The 16,926-nt window shown below is 41.5% G+C and overlaps 1 protein-coding gene across 2 annotated transcripts in view; it reads left to right on the forward strand.

Moving 5' to 3' along the window:
• Window positions 1-403: 403 nt before the first annotated feature.
• Window positions 404-16,926, forward strand: part of ube3c (ubiquitin protein ligase E3C) — a 36,251-nt gene continuing 19,728 nt past the window's right edge. The window contains exons 1-16 of one of the 2 annotated variants that reach the window (XM_060875241.1): window positions 404-546; window positions 1,842-1,922; window positions 2,111-2,216; window positions 2,304-2,357; window positions 2,481-2,555; window positions 4,623-4,769; window positions 6,812-6,927; window positions 7,351-7,508; window positions 7,596-7,749; window positions 8,108-8,328; window positions 8,435-8,586; window positions 8,727-8,914; window positions 13,771-13,857; window positions 13,963-14,120; window positions 14,662-14,888; window positions 16,498-16,602. In XM_060875241.1, coding sequence (XP_060731224.1) covers window positions 2,151-2,216; window positions 2,304-2,357; window positions 2,481-2,555; window positions 4,623-4,769; window positions 6,812-6,927; window positions 7,351-7,508; window positions 7,596-7,749; window positions 8,108-8,328; window positions 8,435-8,586; window positions 8,727-8,914; window positions 13,771-13,857; window positions 13,963-14,120; window positions 14,662-14,888; window positions 16,498-16,602 — 1,908 coding nt within the window. In that variant the 5' untranslated portion in view covers window positions 404-546; window positions 1,842-1,922; window positions 2,111-2,150. The remainder of the gene's footprint in view (window positions 547-1,841; window positions 1,923-2,110; window positions 2,217-2,303; window positions 2,358-2,480; window positions 2,556-4,622; window positions 4,770-6,811; window positions 6,928-7,350; window positions 7,509-7,595; window positions 7,750-8,107; window positions 8,329-8,434; window positions 8,587-8,726; window positions 8,915-13,770; window positions 13,858-13,962; window positions 14,121-14,661; window positions 14,889-16,497; window positions 16,603-16,926) is intronic. The other variant, XM_060875242.1, reaches the window with a different exon arrangement.

A 16,926-nucleotide genomic window follows, 5' to 3' on the forward strand; every position in this document is an offset into this window, starting at 1 on the left:
TTTAAGCGAACATTCTATTTGTTGTCAAAATGCTGTGGATTAAGTGGAATAAAGGTTTGGAAAGTGCTGTTATAAAAAATATAATTAACTTTAGAATGCTAACAGGGACTAGGCTTCATCACATTAATCTGATGATGATTGTTTTCCTGTAACAGGCACACCACAAAGTGATGTTTTATATATATATATATATATATATATATATATATATATATATATATATATATATATATATATATATAGTATTTTTATTATTCTTATCAGAATCAGGTTTACTGGCCAAGTGTCACAATACAGACAATTATTACTATAACACTTTTTTTTCTCTTTACGAATCACTCAACACATATTAGCCAATAGAATGTTAGGGTCTCCAAATCCGTCCAATCGTGTGTGAGCATTTTGTCGAGGGGCGGGATCACGGTTCTGTTGTGTTTCTGGAAGCTACCAGCTGTGAAAAGGAGCTACCAGCTCTGTTTTTGTTTTATTTTCTCTGATTTCTTTTTCTCTCCTTCCGCTAATCTGAATCAGCGTTCAGTAAAACAGGTAAAAGACGTGTAAAAGCGTGAACATCTTAAAAAATCCGAGTCACTACCGAAGTGTAAGGCAGTGTGCTAAGGTGTTAGCTCTGGCTAAGCTAATTAGCACTTTTACAGGTTAAAATGGCGGCTTACTGTTGCTAAGATACACGTTATATTTTTTGCGATAAAACAGTGGACTGTATATTTTTTTATCCAACAAGCCGAAGTGATGTGATATAAGAGATGTTGTGGTGCTCATCACGCTGAGTCATTAGCTATATCTAGCATGTTAGCTAAACTAGAACACCGTGTGTCCATCCGGTATAATCGCACTACTTAGGGGGCGAAGTTAGGGGGCGACGTAACGACACAGTGCGCCCTATATAGTGCACTTGGTTTTCAGTATAGCGCTGATTGGGACACAGCCTGCAGCCTGACGGTTATATCCGTGTAGTTTTAGCTACTTTATATTGCTTAATTCTGTCGTTTATTCTCAATAAACTCTTAGATCGACGGTCTTCTTTACCCAGCTGTTCAGTGCAACGTTCTACTAACTGATTATCTTTATTTTTAACCTTTTTATTTAGCTAGTGTTGTGCTACCTAGCTAACCTTATCTCTGTTTGTCCTTAAATACCTTATATAAGGCACTAGTATTAGTGTTTAATGTCTTTTCTTTCTTTAGAATATAATATGTTGCCTTGGGTTTATTTATTCTACCTAGCTAGCAGACTGGATGTAAACATGGTACCATGCCATGGTTTATATTGTGACGTGTAAAATTACATCCACTTTTGATTTAATGAACGTTCCCAGTGCCATAACTTTTACTTCATCATTTATATTTACAGTTAGTTACTTCCTGTTCTGTTATACAGCTATAAACAGAATTTTCCTCACTAGCTTCCTTTTTTTCCCGACCCATAACTCCATGAACGTTATATGAACCTTAGCATAGTAATGATTAAACACGTGTTTGTGGGGAATGAGCTGTTACTATGGAAACTAGTATGTATTGGACAGAGGGTGTTAATACCGATCGCCGATAGACTGCTGTTATAGAAAACTAATCAACACCACCCGACCAATCAGAATCCAGAATTCAGCGTATGCAACAAATGTAAATTATGTTCTAAACACAGTGATGACTCACTAAATCGGTCATGAGTCAGGATTCTTAGGTGAATCTCTATTAGGTGAATTCTCTATTGTGTGTGTGTGTTTGAAAGTGAAAGTATAAGAGGAATTTTACTGAGCAATTGAGGCCGCTTGTTGCTTGTAGACATCACAGCACCGGTGTATACTTTTGCCGTTTCTATAGTAACAGCTCTTTTCTACGGTGTCCATGCCACACAGAGTCGTGGAAGGAGTCTCCAGTGTCAGCGCGTTGTAACAGTCAAAGGTAAAGCTTTGAGTTTGCACTTAATCAGCATTATGACAAATGTTACCATAAATGGATAAAATGTACATCATGTCCTTCTTTGGTGAGTGGTGTAAGAGGAATATAACACTTGTGTAATCCTTGTAGCCACATTACTGCCCTGTCTGTGGCAGTTTGTGTCTCATCCTCATCTGTCTTTTTGTACACAGGACATTGTGGCCGGTGCAGCTCAATGGGAAAAGTGTAGCCATGTTCAGCTTCGAGGGAGAATTCAAGCGGACGCCCAAAGTGTCCCTTGGAGGGGCAAGTAAAAAGGTGTGCTGCCATGCCTCGTCCATCACTTCCTCCTGAGCAGCACTCAGTATTTTCACACGTGTGTTTACGAGCTGATTTGTTTTGTAGGAGCAGAAAGCGTCACTTCTTCACCGGACGCAGGAGGAAAGACGCAAGCGAGAGGTTCGTGTTCTGCCGTGTTTGTGACTTTGGATGAGAGTAGTGTATGTCACGATCATACTTATGTCTCTCCTCTTCTCTTCTCTTCTCTTCTCTTCTCTTCTCTTCTCTTCTCTTCTCTTCCAGGATGAAAGGAAAAGGCTGAAAAACGCAATAATCATCCAGTCTTACATTCGAGGCTTCCAAGAGAGAAAACGTCAAGTATGTGAAATGTACTAGGAAACAAAGTGATCAAAAGTATCTGCACCCTGAACCATGAAACCCGTATATGGTTTTTCCTCTTGAAAGCACAGAATTTTATAGAATATTTCTGTAGGTATTAGTGCAACATTTTCCCTTCACCGGAGCTTAAACACACTCCAAAATCTATAGGAAAGCGGAAAGCCTTCTCAGAAGATAAGAGTGGAACTTATTAAGAGTAAAGGAGAATTAAATCTGGAATCATATGTTCATCATATGGGTGTAATAGTCAAAGGGTGCACAAACTTTGTGTTATATATATATATATATATATACACACTGCTCAAAAAAATAAAGGGAACACTTAAACAACACGATGTAACTCCAAGTCAATCACACTTCTGTGAAATCAACTTAGGAAGCAACACTGATGGACAATCAATTTCACATGCTGGTGTGCAAATGGAATAGACAGCAGGTGGAAATTATAGCCAATTAGCCAGACACCCCCAATAAAGAAGTGGTTCTGCAGGTGGTGACCACAGACCACTTCTCAGTTCCTATGCTTTCTAGCTGAAGGTTTGGTCACTTTTGAATGCTGGCGGTGCTTTCACTCTAGTGGTAGCATGAGACGGAGTCTACAACCCACACAAGTGGCTCAGGTAGTGCAGCTCATCCAGGATGGCACATCAATCCGAGCTGTGGCAAGAAGGTTTGCTGTGTCTGCCAGCGTAGTGTCCAGAGCATGGAGGTGCTACCAGGAGACAGGCCAGTACATCAGGAGACGTGGAGGAGGCCGTAGGAGGGCAACAACCCAGCAGCAGGACCGCTCCCTCCGCCTTTGTGCAAGGAGGAACAGGAGGAGCACTGCCAGAGCCCTGCAAAATTACCTCCAGCAGGCCACAAATGTGCACGTGTCTGCTCAAACGGTCAGAAACAGACTCCATGAGGGTGGTATAAGGGCCCGACGTCCACAGTTGGGGGTTGTGCTTACGGCCCAACACCGGGCAGGACGTTTGGCATTTGCCAGAGAACACCAAGATTGGCAAATTCGCCACTGGTGCCCTGTGCTCCTCACAGATGAAAGCAGGTTCACACTGAGCACATGTGACAGACGTGACAGAGTCTGGAGACACCATGGAGAATGTTCTGCTGCCTGCAACATCCTCCAGCATGACCAGTTTGGCAGTGGGTCAGTAATGGTGTGGGGTGGCATTTCTTTGGAGGGCTGCACAGCCCTCCATGTGCTCGCCAGAGGTAGCCTGACTGCCATTAGGTACCGAGATGAAATCCTCAGACCCCTTGTGAGACCATATGCCGGTGCTGTTGGCCCTGGGTTCCTCCTAATGCAAGACAATGCTGGACCTCATGTAGCTGGAGTGTGTCAGCAGTTCCTGCAAGACGAAGGCATTGATGCTATGGACTGGCCTGCCCGTTCCCCAGACCTGAATCCAATTAAGAACATCTGGGACATCATGTCTCACTCCATCCTCCAACGCCACGTTGCACCACAGACTGTCCAGGAGTTGGCGGATGCTTTAGTCAGGGTCTGTGAGGAGATCCCTCAGGAGAACATCCGCCACCTCATCAGGAGCATGCCCAGGTGTTGTAGGGAGGTCATACAGGCACGTGGAGGCCACATACACTACTGAGCATCATTTTGACTTGTTTTAAGGACATTACATCAAAGTTGGATCAGCCTGTAGTGTGTTTTTTCACTTCAATTTTGAGTGTGACTCCAAATCCAGACCTCCATGGGTTCATAAATTTGATTTTCATTGATAATTTTTCTGTGATTTTGTTGTCAGCAAATTCAACTATGAACAAAGTACAAAGTATTTAATGAGACTATTTCATTCATTCAGATCTAGGATGTGTTGCTTAAGTGTTCCCTTTATTTTTTTGAGCAGTGTATTATATATAAACCCTCATACAAGTGCTTCATTTACTGACTGTAAACAACACCAATCTGAGGGTGGAGCTCTGCTGTGTAACAGAATACTATTTTATTAAAATATGTTTGATAAGCCTGCTTTATTTCTGTGTGTGTGTGTGTGTGTGTGTGTGTGTGTGTGTGTGTGTTTGTAGTATGGCATTCAGCGGACCCATTTCGACCGCTGTGTGTGTGAGAGTCAGTGTTCCTCTGGATCCTCACTCCCGGACTCTAGTCTGCTCACCCTGCTCATCCGCCGCCTGCTCTTCTTCTACCACAACAGCAAGGACACACCCCGGCTGGTGAGCACACACATGCACACATTCAGAGAAACATGAGAAACCTTCACACTGTACATATTTTACAGGAATGAAGGCATGAAATTTCTAGGAAAGTTAGAAATATATTTGTGGTTTCTTTAAAACTGAGGTGTCAAAGTTGGTTATAAATTAAAAAAAGAGAGGGAAAAAAAAACAATTCCATTTCCCTTCTGGCCAAAATCATAATTTTTAGTTTGTTTGCCAGAATTCAGCCTCAGACCCACACAAAAGGGTGAATCCCAGACCACATACATACTGCAAAACAGAGATAGTGAACATGAGTGGGACGGTTAATAAGTAAAAAAAATCCCCTTACATTTAGAGTAAGAAATATTTGGCTGTCTAAAACATTTGCTGATGTTACAATCTGATTAATACATGTGAAAATGTTTGAATACAATGTTGAAACTGACTAATGCAAAAGCTTTCCTCCAAAAAAAATTCAAAAAAACATCATTTTGACTCATAAATACAGGCATGACTGAGTCAGAGGAAACCAAAAAAAAAAAGGTTTTTTCGTTTCTGACAATGAGAGGAGATATACACAGGGATTGTGCCTATGCGATGGCTTCAAGTTAAAACCCACACAAGTTTCACATCAGGTCCTATACACACTGCGGTACATCTGTTGCATCCTCACTCATCGTCTCTTTTCCACCATCTTGCGTGCATGCCTCTGACACTCTTATAAACAGTCACCTCTAAAGTACACTCAGGATGCTTAATCAGTGAGGTTTTAAGCGGATTTGTCCAATGTTTCCCCAGGTGTGATCGCATCGAGATCAGTTTGTATGCCTAGCAAATCTGTCTAAGACTGAAACTGTGGCCAACATATGCGTGTCAGTGTTTAAAACCCACCACCCTTGAACCTTTGTCTGGACAGTGAAGGTCATGGTGCTGGTGACAGCAGAGCTCCAGTTCATCTGGCAGCCCAAATCCTTATACACCCTGGACGGAGTGCCAACCCATCGCAGGGCACACACACACTCTCATTCACTCACACAATACGGACAATTTTCCAGAGATGCCAATCAACCTACCATGCATGTCTTTGGACCGGGGGAGGAAACTGGAGTACCCGGAGGAAACCCCCGAGGCACGGGGAGAACATGCAAACTCCACACACACAAGGTGGAGGTGGGAATCGACCCCCCAACCCTGTAGGTGTGAGGCAAACGTGCTAACAACTAAGACACCGTGCCCCCCCTTAAAACATTTATTTTATCTAATAATATTAAAACTGTGTGGCTACGGGATTAAACCTATCATACAGTGCTGTTCAGTTCTGGATGAGAAGGTGCTGGTTGTTCTCTGTTCCCGCAGCTCAAATCACAGCTTTATATTAAATCTTAAAATATGTTACTGTTTCTATATAAAAAGCCACTCACAGGAACTCCTACAGACACAAACGCTAAGACTTTTATTGTTATTTAATAAAACCTGCAAGCTCATCTCCTTCTGTGGAATTCAGTAATATTCTGTGGTCCATTTGAAAGTGATGGACTTGATGTTCTTTTGTTTGAGCCAATGACAAATCAGACTTATCTGTGACATTTATTTCAAAGAAAAACAGTTTCACAACTTGCACTTGAGATGCCATTAAACTAAGACTTTTGAAAGTAGCTGCAGTTTAGTAAAGGTTTCCTTTACCTTCCAGTTGTACAGATCTTTCACATATACTGTATAGCAAACTGTCATTTAATCAGTGAAGTAGAATTGCACTTCAAATGACAGAGTTAATTGTTTAGTGCCTCTTCATCACCTTTTTCACTAGTATATGTTGAAATTTTACTTAAGGAGATGTTTATTTAAAGTCTCTGGACAGAGTCTTTAGCATCAGAGCTTAGGAGCAGTCCGGGGTACAGCTGTAAGCTTTCTGACACCATCAAGCTGCATTTCTAGATTCAAGAAAGATTAAAAAGTAAAAAAAAAAACAAGCAGTGTGTAAATCCACTGTATTAAAGTAATAATGGTGCCATGACCCGGATGTCGTCTTTGACTCTTAGGTGTGTTTCTTGTTGCAGATCTGGCTGTGTCAGAATGTAGTGAAGCATCATGCTCAGTTTGTGAAGCTGCTGGCCGGACCTGAGAGAAGCACATGCGTGTTCCAGATCAAGAGGCTTCTTGGACACTGCTGCAGGTGCCAAAACGTCTGTGTGTATATACATGTAGATGTATGCTAGTGTATGAGGTTCCACCAAACAAGGTTCTTTACAACTGAGGGGGTAGATAAACAATGAAAAGAACATAAACAACAACAACAACAAGGACACAAACAATCCAAAACCTTCATCAGTCAAATTTTCATTAGAAAGAAGAAGCCTGTCCTGGGAATGCTGGTGAATTGGGAATACTCTCTGTATGGGCTGCAGTCCATGTCAGAGCAACATATACACACACACACACACACACATTCTCATCTTGGGGCAATTTAGGGTATCCAATCCACCTCCTGGCATGTTTTTAGGGAGGCTGGGGGAAACCGGAATTCCCAGAGGATTGAAAAACCCAATGTGAGCAATCTGATGTGATTTGTTCTGTCTGTTTGGTTTGTTTGTGTCAGACTCCTGCAGCTGTGTGAGGATGAAGGTGTGAATGTGGCTGTCCCCATGCGCATGCTGGAGGTGTTTACCTCAGAGAGGACCTACCTGCCCCCTCTGCAGGACAACGGCGCAGCTGCTGCGCTCATAGAGCAGGTTTTGCACTATATGGTTCAGAAAGGTACTTTGCCCAGTCCTACTTTTATTCCAAACCTCAGACACAATGATCTTCCGTTCACTCGTCTCCCTTCTCATTTTCCTTCTGCAGGATACTACAGGATGCTGTACGTGTTGGCCAATCACAAGTTACCGTCCAGTCTGGATTACAGCGACGCCCCCTCGCTTCCTCTGGCACACACGCTGCTGGAACACACACTCAAACCACTGCACTTTACGTACAGCTCCTGTCCCAAGGGTGCCAGGTACACACACACACACACACAGATTGTGTCAGTTTCGGATATTTGATATGACTCAGATATATTGATAGATTGTGTGTTGGATTATTGTGTGTGTTTACGGTGAGCAGTAAAAGAGTGTGTGTATTTAGTGGTCATGTTTGCTCAGTTTGTTGTCTCTGAGTTCCAGTGTGAGAGAGAGAGAGCTTCCACTAGATCTCCTACTGTTTGTTAATTTTCTTTCTCTCTCTCTCTCTCACACACACACACACACTCACACACAGCTAGATGATCCCAGTGCATGTCTCTCTCTCTCTCTCTCTCTCTCTCTCTTTCTTTCTCTCTCTCTCTCTCTCTCTCTCTGTCTCTCTCTCCCTAACAGGCAGTTAGTGTTCTCAGCCTTTACAGAAGACTTCATCTCTCCTCCATTCACTGAGCAGATGTTTCACTTCTTCGTGCCGGCGCTGGCAGACCGAAGCCTCAATTTCCCGTTTCACGACTTCCTGTTCTCCCTACAGACCACCATCTCCTTGTCAGACCAGGCCCAGTGTCATGCCCCATGGCTCTTCTACTTTGTTCTGTCGCTCGGCGAAATGGGCCTCAGTGAGTTGGAGTGTGTGTCCTCCAAAATCCATGTCTGCTGTTGTGTCTCCATACTCTGGTTTACTCTGTGTGTGTGTGTGTGTGTGTGTGTGTGTGTGTGTGTTAGGCTCTCTATCAGAAGAAGGGCTGCTGTTGTATCTGAGCTCTCTGCAGGCTCTGCTCCCTCTGCTTCCTGTGAGTGAGAGCCACGCAAGAGTCGACGTCGCAAGTGACTCTGAGGATGAGGATAACAACTCCACCCACCCTCCTCCTGTACAGGTGTTTATACACACACACACACACACATTCACAGATTTTTCTGCTCACACATCAGCCTTATGATTAGGTCTCACCCTGCCACATTTCAGTTCTCACATCTTATCTTGTGTGTGTGTGTGTGTGTGTGTGTGTGTGTGCAGCATGACAACAGGATGTCAGTGCAGTTGATCACACAGCTGTGTGTGCAGAAGTTGGACTCAAAGCTGCAGACAAACGCTCTGCTGTCTTTGGTGTGGAGAGACTCAGCCAGCGAGGACGTCTTCACCATGATGGCATCTATCTGCCACACCCTCATGGTGCAGCACCGCATGATGGTGCCCAGAGTCAGGTTGGCACACGCACACATGCACATATGTGGTATAGACTGATATTAACAGAAGGACCAGTTGACCTTTCCTTTCATCATGCATATGGTTCATTAGGTCTGGGAGGTTATTTGGGTCACGGCACCATGAACGTTGACTATCATAGCAGCAATATCATCTCATCCATGTGTAATGTGTAGAAAGGCTCAATCTGGTAACAGGACATTGAGGCAGATGAGATTTAAGGCCTACACAACACCCAGTAAACTTTACATTAACATTTCCATAACTTACTATATGTGACCATATGGTAACATGAGTCTTCCTGGACAACCTTTCTGTCCGACTTCACTTATATTACCAACATCCTTCCTTCAATCATGTCCCATCTTTTTTCTTTCTCTGTGCGTCTGTTTTTCTGATTTTTATGCCCTTTTTGCAGGATCACTCTCTCCTGCAGTTGATCCCACTCTGAGTTTTGTCATTATCAGATATCCTTGTGAAATAATTAGCTCTCCTGCACAGATTAATTTCAGAGCAAGCTTTACAGGAGTCATAGGGGACCAGATTACAGCATCCTGTGATTTACAAGTGCTAAAGTCTGTCTGTTGTTTATCACCTAGCTTACTTCCAGTACAGTCAGTTTCAGAATTATTGGCACCCTCGATTAAGATGGAGACTAACCACAACCAGACTTGGCTCATAATCCTTAAAGAGCCTAACCTCATACCAAAAATAAGAAGCTTGTATGGAAGTCTTTTGGCTTAAATTTACACACATACACAATCTGATCACATTTGTCCCCTGCATCTATCTCTAACCTTAAGCTTAGTGGCAAAAGGCACTTATTTGGCTTTTTTATGTTATTGATTTATTTAAATATTTATATATTGTTTTCAAATAAACGTAGTAGGTTTAATATAATCTTACATTATTGAATAAGATGATAAGTGTTCTCTAAAATGTTATCATTGGGCTTAGGTTTGATTCTTAGGGAGGACATACTTTTAATACTCACACACACTTTTATAATTAATCTTGTACTGGAATTTAAAAACCTTCTCTTACAGCAACTATCAACTTTCTGGGAAAATAAAATGACAACATGTAAATAAAGTATGTAAATGCATCTAAAATAGATTAGTAGGTGGGAATATGGGTGCTTTGGTTGACTGATAGATAGATAGATAGATAGATAGGTAGGTAGGTAGATAGATAGAGAGATGAATTAGTGGATGGATAGTTAAGTAGGTAGATGGTTGACTGGTGGTTGGATGGATGGACAGATGGTTAGGTAGATGGATTGATAGGTAGGTGGGTTGTTAGTTGGATGAGTGGACGGATAGCTAGATGGTAAGTAGGTGTATGGATGGGTAGGAGGTTGGTTGGATGGATGAGTGAATTAATTGAGGAATGAATGGATAGATGTGTAGGTAGATGAATTGTTGAATGGGTGATGGGGAGGTGGGTGGTTAGTTGGATGGATATGTAGGTGGATTGTGGATGGATGGAGAGAGGAATGGGTGGATGAATAGATATATAAGTAGGGAGGGATGGATGGGTAGGTAGATGGTTGGTTTGGTTACATTGATGGATGAATAATAAAAGGCTGTTTGGGTTAAGGGCAGCGTTCCTGCACAACCTTTTTAGACCAAAAAGCAAAATCAAGACTCCTGTTAAACCTGTAGCTTAGAATAATAAATGAGAAAATTGTACATTTCTTGTAAACTTTTTTCCATTCTCCAAAACCCTAAATATGAGGCTGTAATTTCAGTAAAACCTGCACAACAAATTGAGTCCCTTTTTTGTCGAACGGTACAGAAGCGAACTGAATCATCTTATCAGCCGAGGCTGTATCGTTTCCCCCTCTTGTTTTGTATTTGTATAATTCTTTACAAACAGAAGGGCAGCGTGGTCACCGCTCATTCATCAAGGTCATTTTTACTCCCCCTCTCATTCCTGCTCGCTCTGTGTGTGTGTGTGTGTGTGTATCAGCACTTCATTTGGTAATTGAAGTGGAGTTTTTTTTTGTCCTCACAGGCAGTAAATCAGCTCTTTAGGGCTTTTTGTCTCATTTCAATCACACACTCGTATTCCATAAAGAGCTGAAACTCAGCCTCCTCCTGTAACACCAGCTGGGATCATAAACACTGCCGTTGCTCTTATTAATTTTATTTATCTCTCTAATTTTTTAGTGTATAAGTCATTTAGATGACCTAAAAAAGCAATTTTTGCTTCATTTTGCCTTTGTGTGTGCTGTATCGGTTAATACTGTAACACGTTTTCGTGTGTAAGTACACGCTGTTAGTTACAGTACAGTGAAGCAACATGTTTTTGTGTGTTGTGCTTTAATTCTCGAATCCGATTGGTCAGTCCTTGTGCATTATGTTTGTGTATTGTTTCTATATTAACAGTTCAGTCACAGAGACTTCACATGAATGGATGAAGTAAAAACTATTCTAATAATCAGATTTATAACTAAAACTATTATACTTTTATTTATTTAAAAAAGTATCATTTTGATTATGGTGATATTTTAGTTAGGAGATTTATTTAACCTTCATGTAAGGAGTCTCCAGTGTCCGCGCTTTGTAACAGACGTTACAAAATTATTAAGACGTTAAATCGCACAACATGCTGTTCATTAATAAATAAAACTTGTTTATCGTGGGATTTTTAACAAAAATATAACATCAAGGTCTGGAGAGGTTTTTTTTCTCTTCTTCAGAAACTTTTGCATTCATTTTATAATGTCTGATTATTATTATTATAATACTTAGATACAAACATTAAAACTACAACATCTCATTAAAAGCACAACAAAAATAGGTTGTTGTATTAACCTTAAAATACATGGTGTTTGTTAATGATCACACACACACACACACACACAGTAATAAATAAAACGTTGCATTTTAGATGTTACACAGCAGCTGTAAAATGCTCCTTCACGTCATGGCATCCTATCAGGTTTTGAAGTGTTGTGATGTCACAAGTATTATTTCATTTGTCAATCATAATGTTAGAGCAGTTGCCATGGCAGCCACCTGTAAAAAAAAAAAAAAGTCGAACCACAATGTTACACTAAAACAACACAATTACATTAAAAGCACCCTGTTAGATTTTTGACCAGCAGACAGCTCCCTTTTTTAAAGCTCGAGATGAAGCTTTAGAAATGTCTGGAAATCTTGAACGTTCCCTTTGTGGCTGTTTGGAATGTGGACTGTATAAATATGACAGAAAACAGACTTTTAGATAATAGACTTTTCATATCCACCGACTCCTTTAACTGTAAAATAAATCCCTCACACCCTCAGTATGGATTTTGTATTATTTCCTGAACTCCTGCGCTCTCTTTGGTACTCGGACCACTTATTATTGTAACTGTTTAATGTGGGATTATTTTCTCTAGTCCTATTGGAAAGAAAAAAAAAGCACAGATCCTGTAGATACGCTTCACTAGATCTCACTCTGAGAAACACTGATGTTCATGATCCAGTATTGGATTAGATCATACTCGCCTTTAACCTGAAATCCGGAAAATTCTACAGTAAAGAAAAAATGTCAATAATCGTGACTCAGAGGTTAATTCAACAGTAACGTGGGGTTATTTAACAGCTGGAATGTTCCCTCTTTCTGCTAATTGAGCTCTCTGTTGTTTGTGTCAACCTTTTGTGTGGGGTTTTTTTGTGTGCACCTCAGCGTTAGCAGACCGTGTAAACAATGTAAAGTAGCACACACACACACACTCATCTTTGTCCTTTCTGCCTCAGTTAATCACTCGTACTTGCTCCTTTTCTTTTCCTCAGCAGTGTGTTTTCTAACACCTCAGTGTCAGCTCTGTGAGTCAGCGTGTCGGCTCACACACTCTGTGTGCTGTTTGGGGATTAGTTACTGTGGCATTGTCTCTCCGCAGGTCATTAAGTTAAACGGAGCCTCTCAGGAAACCGCAGCCACTTTACGAGCCTGCAGAGCATCACCGCTTTACTAATGGGAGCCTTAATAAAGCTTAACAGCTCCTTTAATTCGTCCTGCTGTTGAGCAGAGCGACCGGCTCGGACCGTTTGTTTTTCCACCTTTCTGAACTCCTCACTTCGTTTAGTGCTTTAGGGTCCTGGAGGTGGTGGCAGGCAGGAAGAACACTGATTAGACTCGCACTGGAACACCACGTTATCAGTGACGGACGGGCGAGTGGCTGCAGCCAGTGTCATTGTTTTTAACTAGCAGAGAAAAGAAGTGCTCTGTGTAGACGGCGTCTTTACAAAGAAATAAACAGGAAATAAACAAACTGTTATTCGATAGTCTGAAGAGATGTCTGCAGATTTGCAGTCACGTCGCGTGACATCAAGAATCCTGGGCTTGTGCTTTCACAGAAAAACAAACAAAAAACATAATCAGAAAGTCTGTTTAAGACCCTGAACTCCACCAGAATCTGTTTAATAGAAATCTTTTATATGGAAGAAAACAGCTTGAAGATTGTAATAGATGAATCCAGGAGGAGTGATGAAGATTAAACTGACTGTTGTTTTCTCTTAACAGCATAACCTGAACTGATTTATTATCATCTGATACTGTACGTAAATATACTGTAGACCAAACAAATACTTTTCCAAGATTTGAAACTCTTTCATGCACAAATCAGTTGCATTATATAAATTATGGGAAAACAAAACATTTCAGTCTCTTTATATGAAAACATTTTTGAATTAGAATTTTCATATATGATTCCAATCTTTGACATTTGTTGCAGGAACTAATACGCAACCAATTATAAAAAACAAACCAAAAAAAAAAATTTATATTTAATTTTCATGTATTCATATTTTTAAATTATTTATAATAATGTTAACTTAATTTATTATAATTTTGTCCTCTCCAGGCTACTGTACAGTTTGGCCTTCAACGCTCGCTTCCTCAGACACCTGTGGCACTTGATAACGTCCATGAGGACCAAAATGATCACAGGGTGAGTGTTAGCACTGCTGACATCATGCCTCGAGAAGCTCCAAACACAGGTGGATAATTGTGTCTCTGTGTGTGTGTGTGTGTGTGTGTGTGTGTTTGGGGTCAGGTCTCTGGTGCCGTTGCTGCAGCTGATGTCTCGCGGCTCTCCCATGTCTGCTGAGGACTCCAGCAGGATCATCCCTCTCTTCTACCTGTTCAGCTCCCTGTTCAGCCACTCGCTTATCTCCATCCACGACACCGAGTTCTTTGGGGAAGCCATGGATGGTAACAGTGCACACACACACACACACACACACACACACACAGAGTGATGGAACTTGTTCTCTAAATATGTAGCTGTAAATGGATAAAAGTATGACATAATGTCTAGTGAATAAACCTGTCACTGGAGTAGAAGAGGACACACCCACTCAGGGACATGTTGTTATTCAGGGTGTCATACTTAGCCTACGAGGGTGGAACACAACACACAAGGCTTTAGGACAGTTCACTTTTTAATAACAGTGATCTTTCAACCAAAGCATAAATTTTCAAAGAAAAGAAAACTCTCAATTCAGTGAGACTTACGGCATGATGCTGTAAAGGCAGTAGTAGCACAAGAAGCGTGAAAATGTCGCCGTAAAGAGGCAGTGCAGGCTTCACTGTCACAAGGGTGATGAGAGTAAATCTGCTTTATCACAATCATGTAGCTGATTATTTGATTCTCTCAACAGCACAAAACAATGTTTTTTTTTACTGAATAAACACTGAACTGAACTCTAATCACTGCAGTAAATTGTCTTTCTTGATGTTTGTTGTTGTGCAGGTCAGAGGCAGGCGTCCATGATGCCGTTCTCTCTCCCTGAGTTGGTGACTCTGTCCCGCTGTTTGCGTGACGCGTGTCTGGGGATCATCAAGCTGGCGCATCCCGAGACTAAGAGCGGCCACAGCGAGGAATATGCAGCCGCGTTCCGCAGCGTCGGTGTCAAAACCAGCAGCCAAGTGCAGCAGCGCATCCAAAACCAGCAGAAACGCTGGGTCCAGCTGTTCAAGGTCACACAACACACCACATGACCTTCGACCTTTACAGTATTATAAACATCACGTCTTTCTTGCTTTCTCTCTCTCTCTCTCTCTCTCTCTCTCTCTCTCTCTCTCTTTTTAATTTCTCTCTCTCACTTTGTAATCATTTCTGTAATCTCTCTCTTCTGCGCTCACAGTGCAGTGATGTTTTTAATAAAAAGTACAACTAGCTGCCTCTCGTTAGCCCGAAACGAGCCTCTGAAAGCAGCACAAAAGCATTTCCCAAATTGAAGGCGGGATTTACAACCGGCCGGCCCGCCGCTGACCCCGCCCACGCTAATGTTAGCCTCGGGCGCACACTTGTCCTTCCGCTGTGTTTTATCACCCCTATTGTCCCGGCCATCCATTTAATCGAAAGAAGCTAATTGAATGAAAATGATCAACTAAGCTCGTATTAATATTGCTAATGGAAGGCTGCCTCTTGGCTGTGTTTGGAGAAGCGCAGACGCGACCGGAGTTTGGGAGAAGCCCGTTACGGCCTGCACTTAACCTGATGGGATAATTAACCAGCACTCATTTCCGGGGTGTTCTCCTCTGTCTGCCTCCGTTAGTCGACTGACCAGACAGAGTTTTGCACTCGCTGTTATTACCTCAGTGTTATTAGTGCGGCAGGATCGATGACTATCTGCTCCTCTTCTTCCCTCCTGCACTGTAGACTATTTTGAGTTTATGTTATTGTGAAAACAACCTGAAGTATTGTATGATTTATTTATTTATTTATTTTTTAAATAAGCAGTAGATACAGTCGAAACCTTATTCGGTCCGGATCAGTTTATCTGGAGATTTCCTCAGTAAGGAAACGCACCATAAGTGAGTTTCACGCAGTCACATGATTGCACTCCATTCACAACATGGCGTCAAAAAACAGTGGAAGAACCTGCAGCGGTGAAGAGACGCATCAACGATGATTCGTGTTTCAAGTGTTTAATATTTTAATATCTCGGCATTGCTGATACACACTGAGATTTAAAGGCATTGGGAAGAAGCAGACAGTCATCTTTTTTTTTTTTTTTTGAGGCTCTGTAACAGGAAACGGCCTCAGCGTCCTGTGTACATTTAATTTTGTATTGAGCTGAAAGATCTACAAAGAAAGATATTATATTAACACACTCTTACAGAGCATTTGAAATAGCTGAGGATTATGGGTAAATTTTAAGCGGGCTGTCGTCAGATCGTCCAAAAATCTTTTACTTCTCCAGGACATTAGGGTTTAGAGGTAATTAAAAAATAAAAGCAGACAGAAGAGTGAACATCAGTGCCGTGTGTGTGTGTGTGTGTGTGTGTGTGTGGTTAATTAGGAGTGCAGGCTGCTCTTTGACAGCTCATCTGTCTTCTCCATCCACCAGCAATTGCCCACTAATGACCCTAATGCTGCCCTTTTAACTCTGACAAGAGGCCATTTTGAACGAAAGACAAATAAATTGCGGTTCTATCACTTTACGCCTCGATTGAGGCGATCTCAAGGTCGGCCACTAAACAAAGAACACGATTCAAAACTGGTGCATGCATGTTTGTATTTTGCTTAGTTTATTGCGCCACTTTATTTCTTTATTAATTGATTTTTTTTTTTTTGCTTCAGGTGATCACCAACCTAGTGAAGATGTTGAAGGCGAGGGACATCAGGAGGCCGTTCTGCCCCAAGGGTCACTGGCTGTCCGACGAGGTCAACATCAGGGCTGATAAGGTGGACACACTCGTCATACGTCTGTTAACCAAAATAATCCAGAGAATGAACAACGCTTATGAGAGCTGCATTCTGATTGGTCAACTCTGACCAAAGTGCAGCTGCAAATTGTAATGCGCTCTGTGTAATATGCTATTGTTTCCATAGTAACAGCACACTCACAGTGTGAATGTTGATACGATGAAATTTTCTTTAAGGAGATGTTTATTTTACCTTTAGGGAAGTAGTCTCTGTTTATAACAAATTCAACCAAATCTAACAACAATTAAAACTAAATCCCAAGCTAGCTATTTAAATTAAGACAAAGAAGAAAAAAAAAAGCTG

Source organism: Tachysurus vachellii, chromosome 7 (assembly GCF_030014155.1).
Source record: "Tachysurus vachellii isolate PV-2020 chromosome 7, HZAU_Pvac_v1, whole genome shotgun sequence".
Lineage (NCBI taxonomy): Eukaryota > Metazoa > Chordata > Actinopteri > Siluriformes > Bagridae > Tachysurus > Tachysurus vachellii.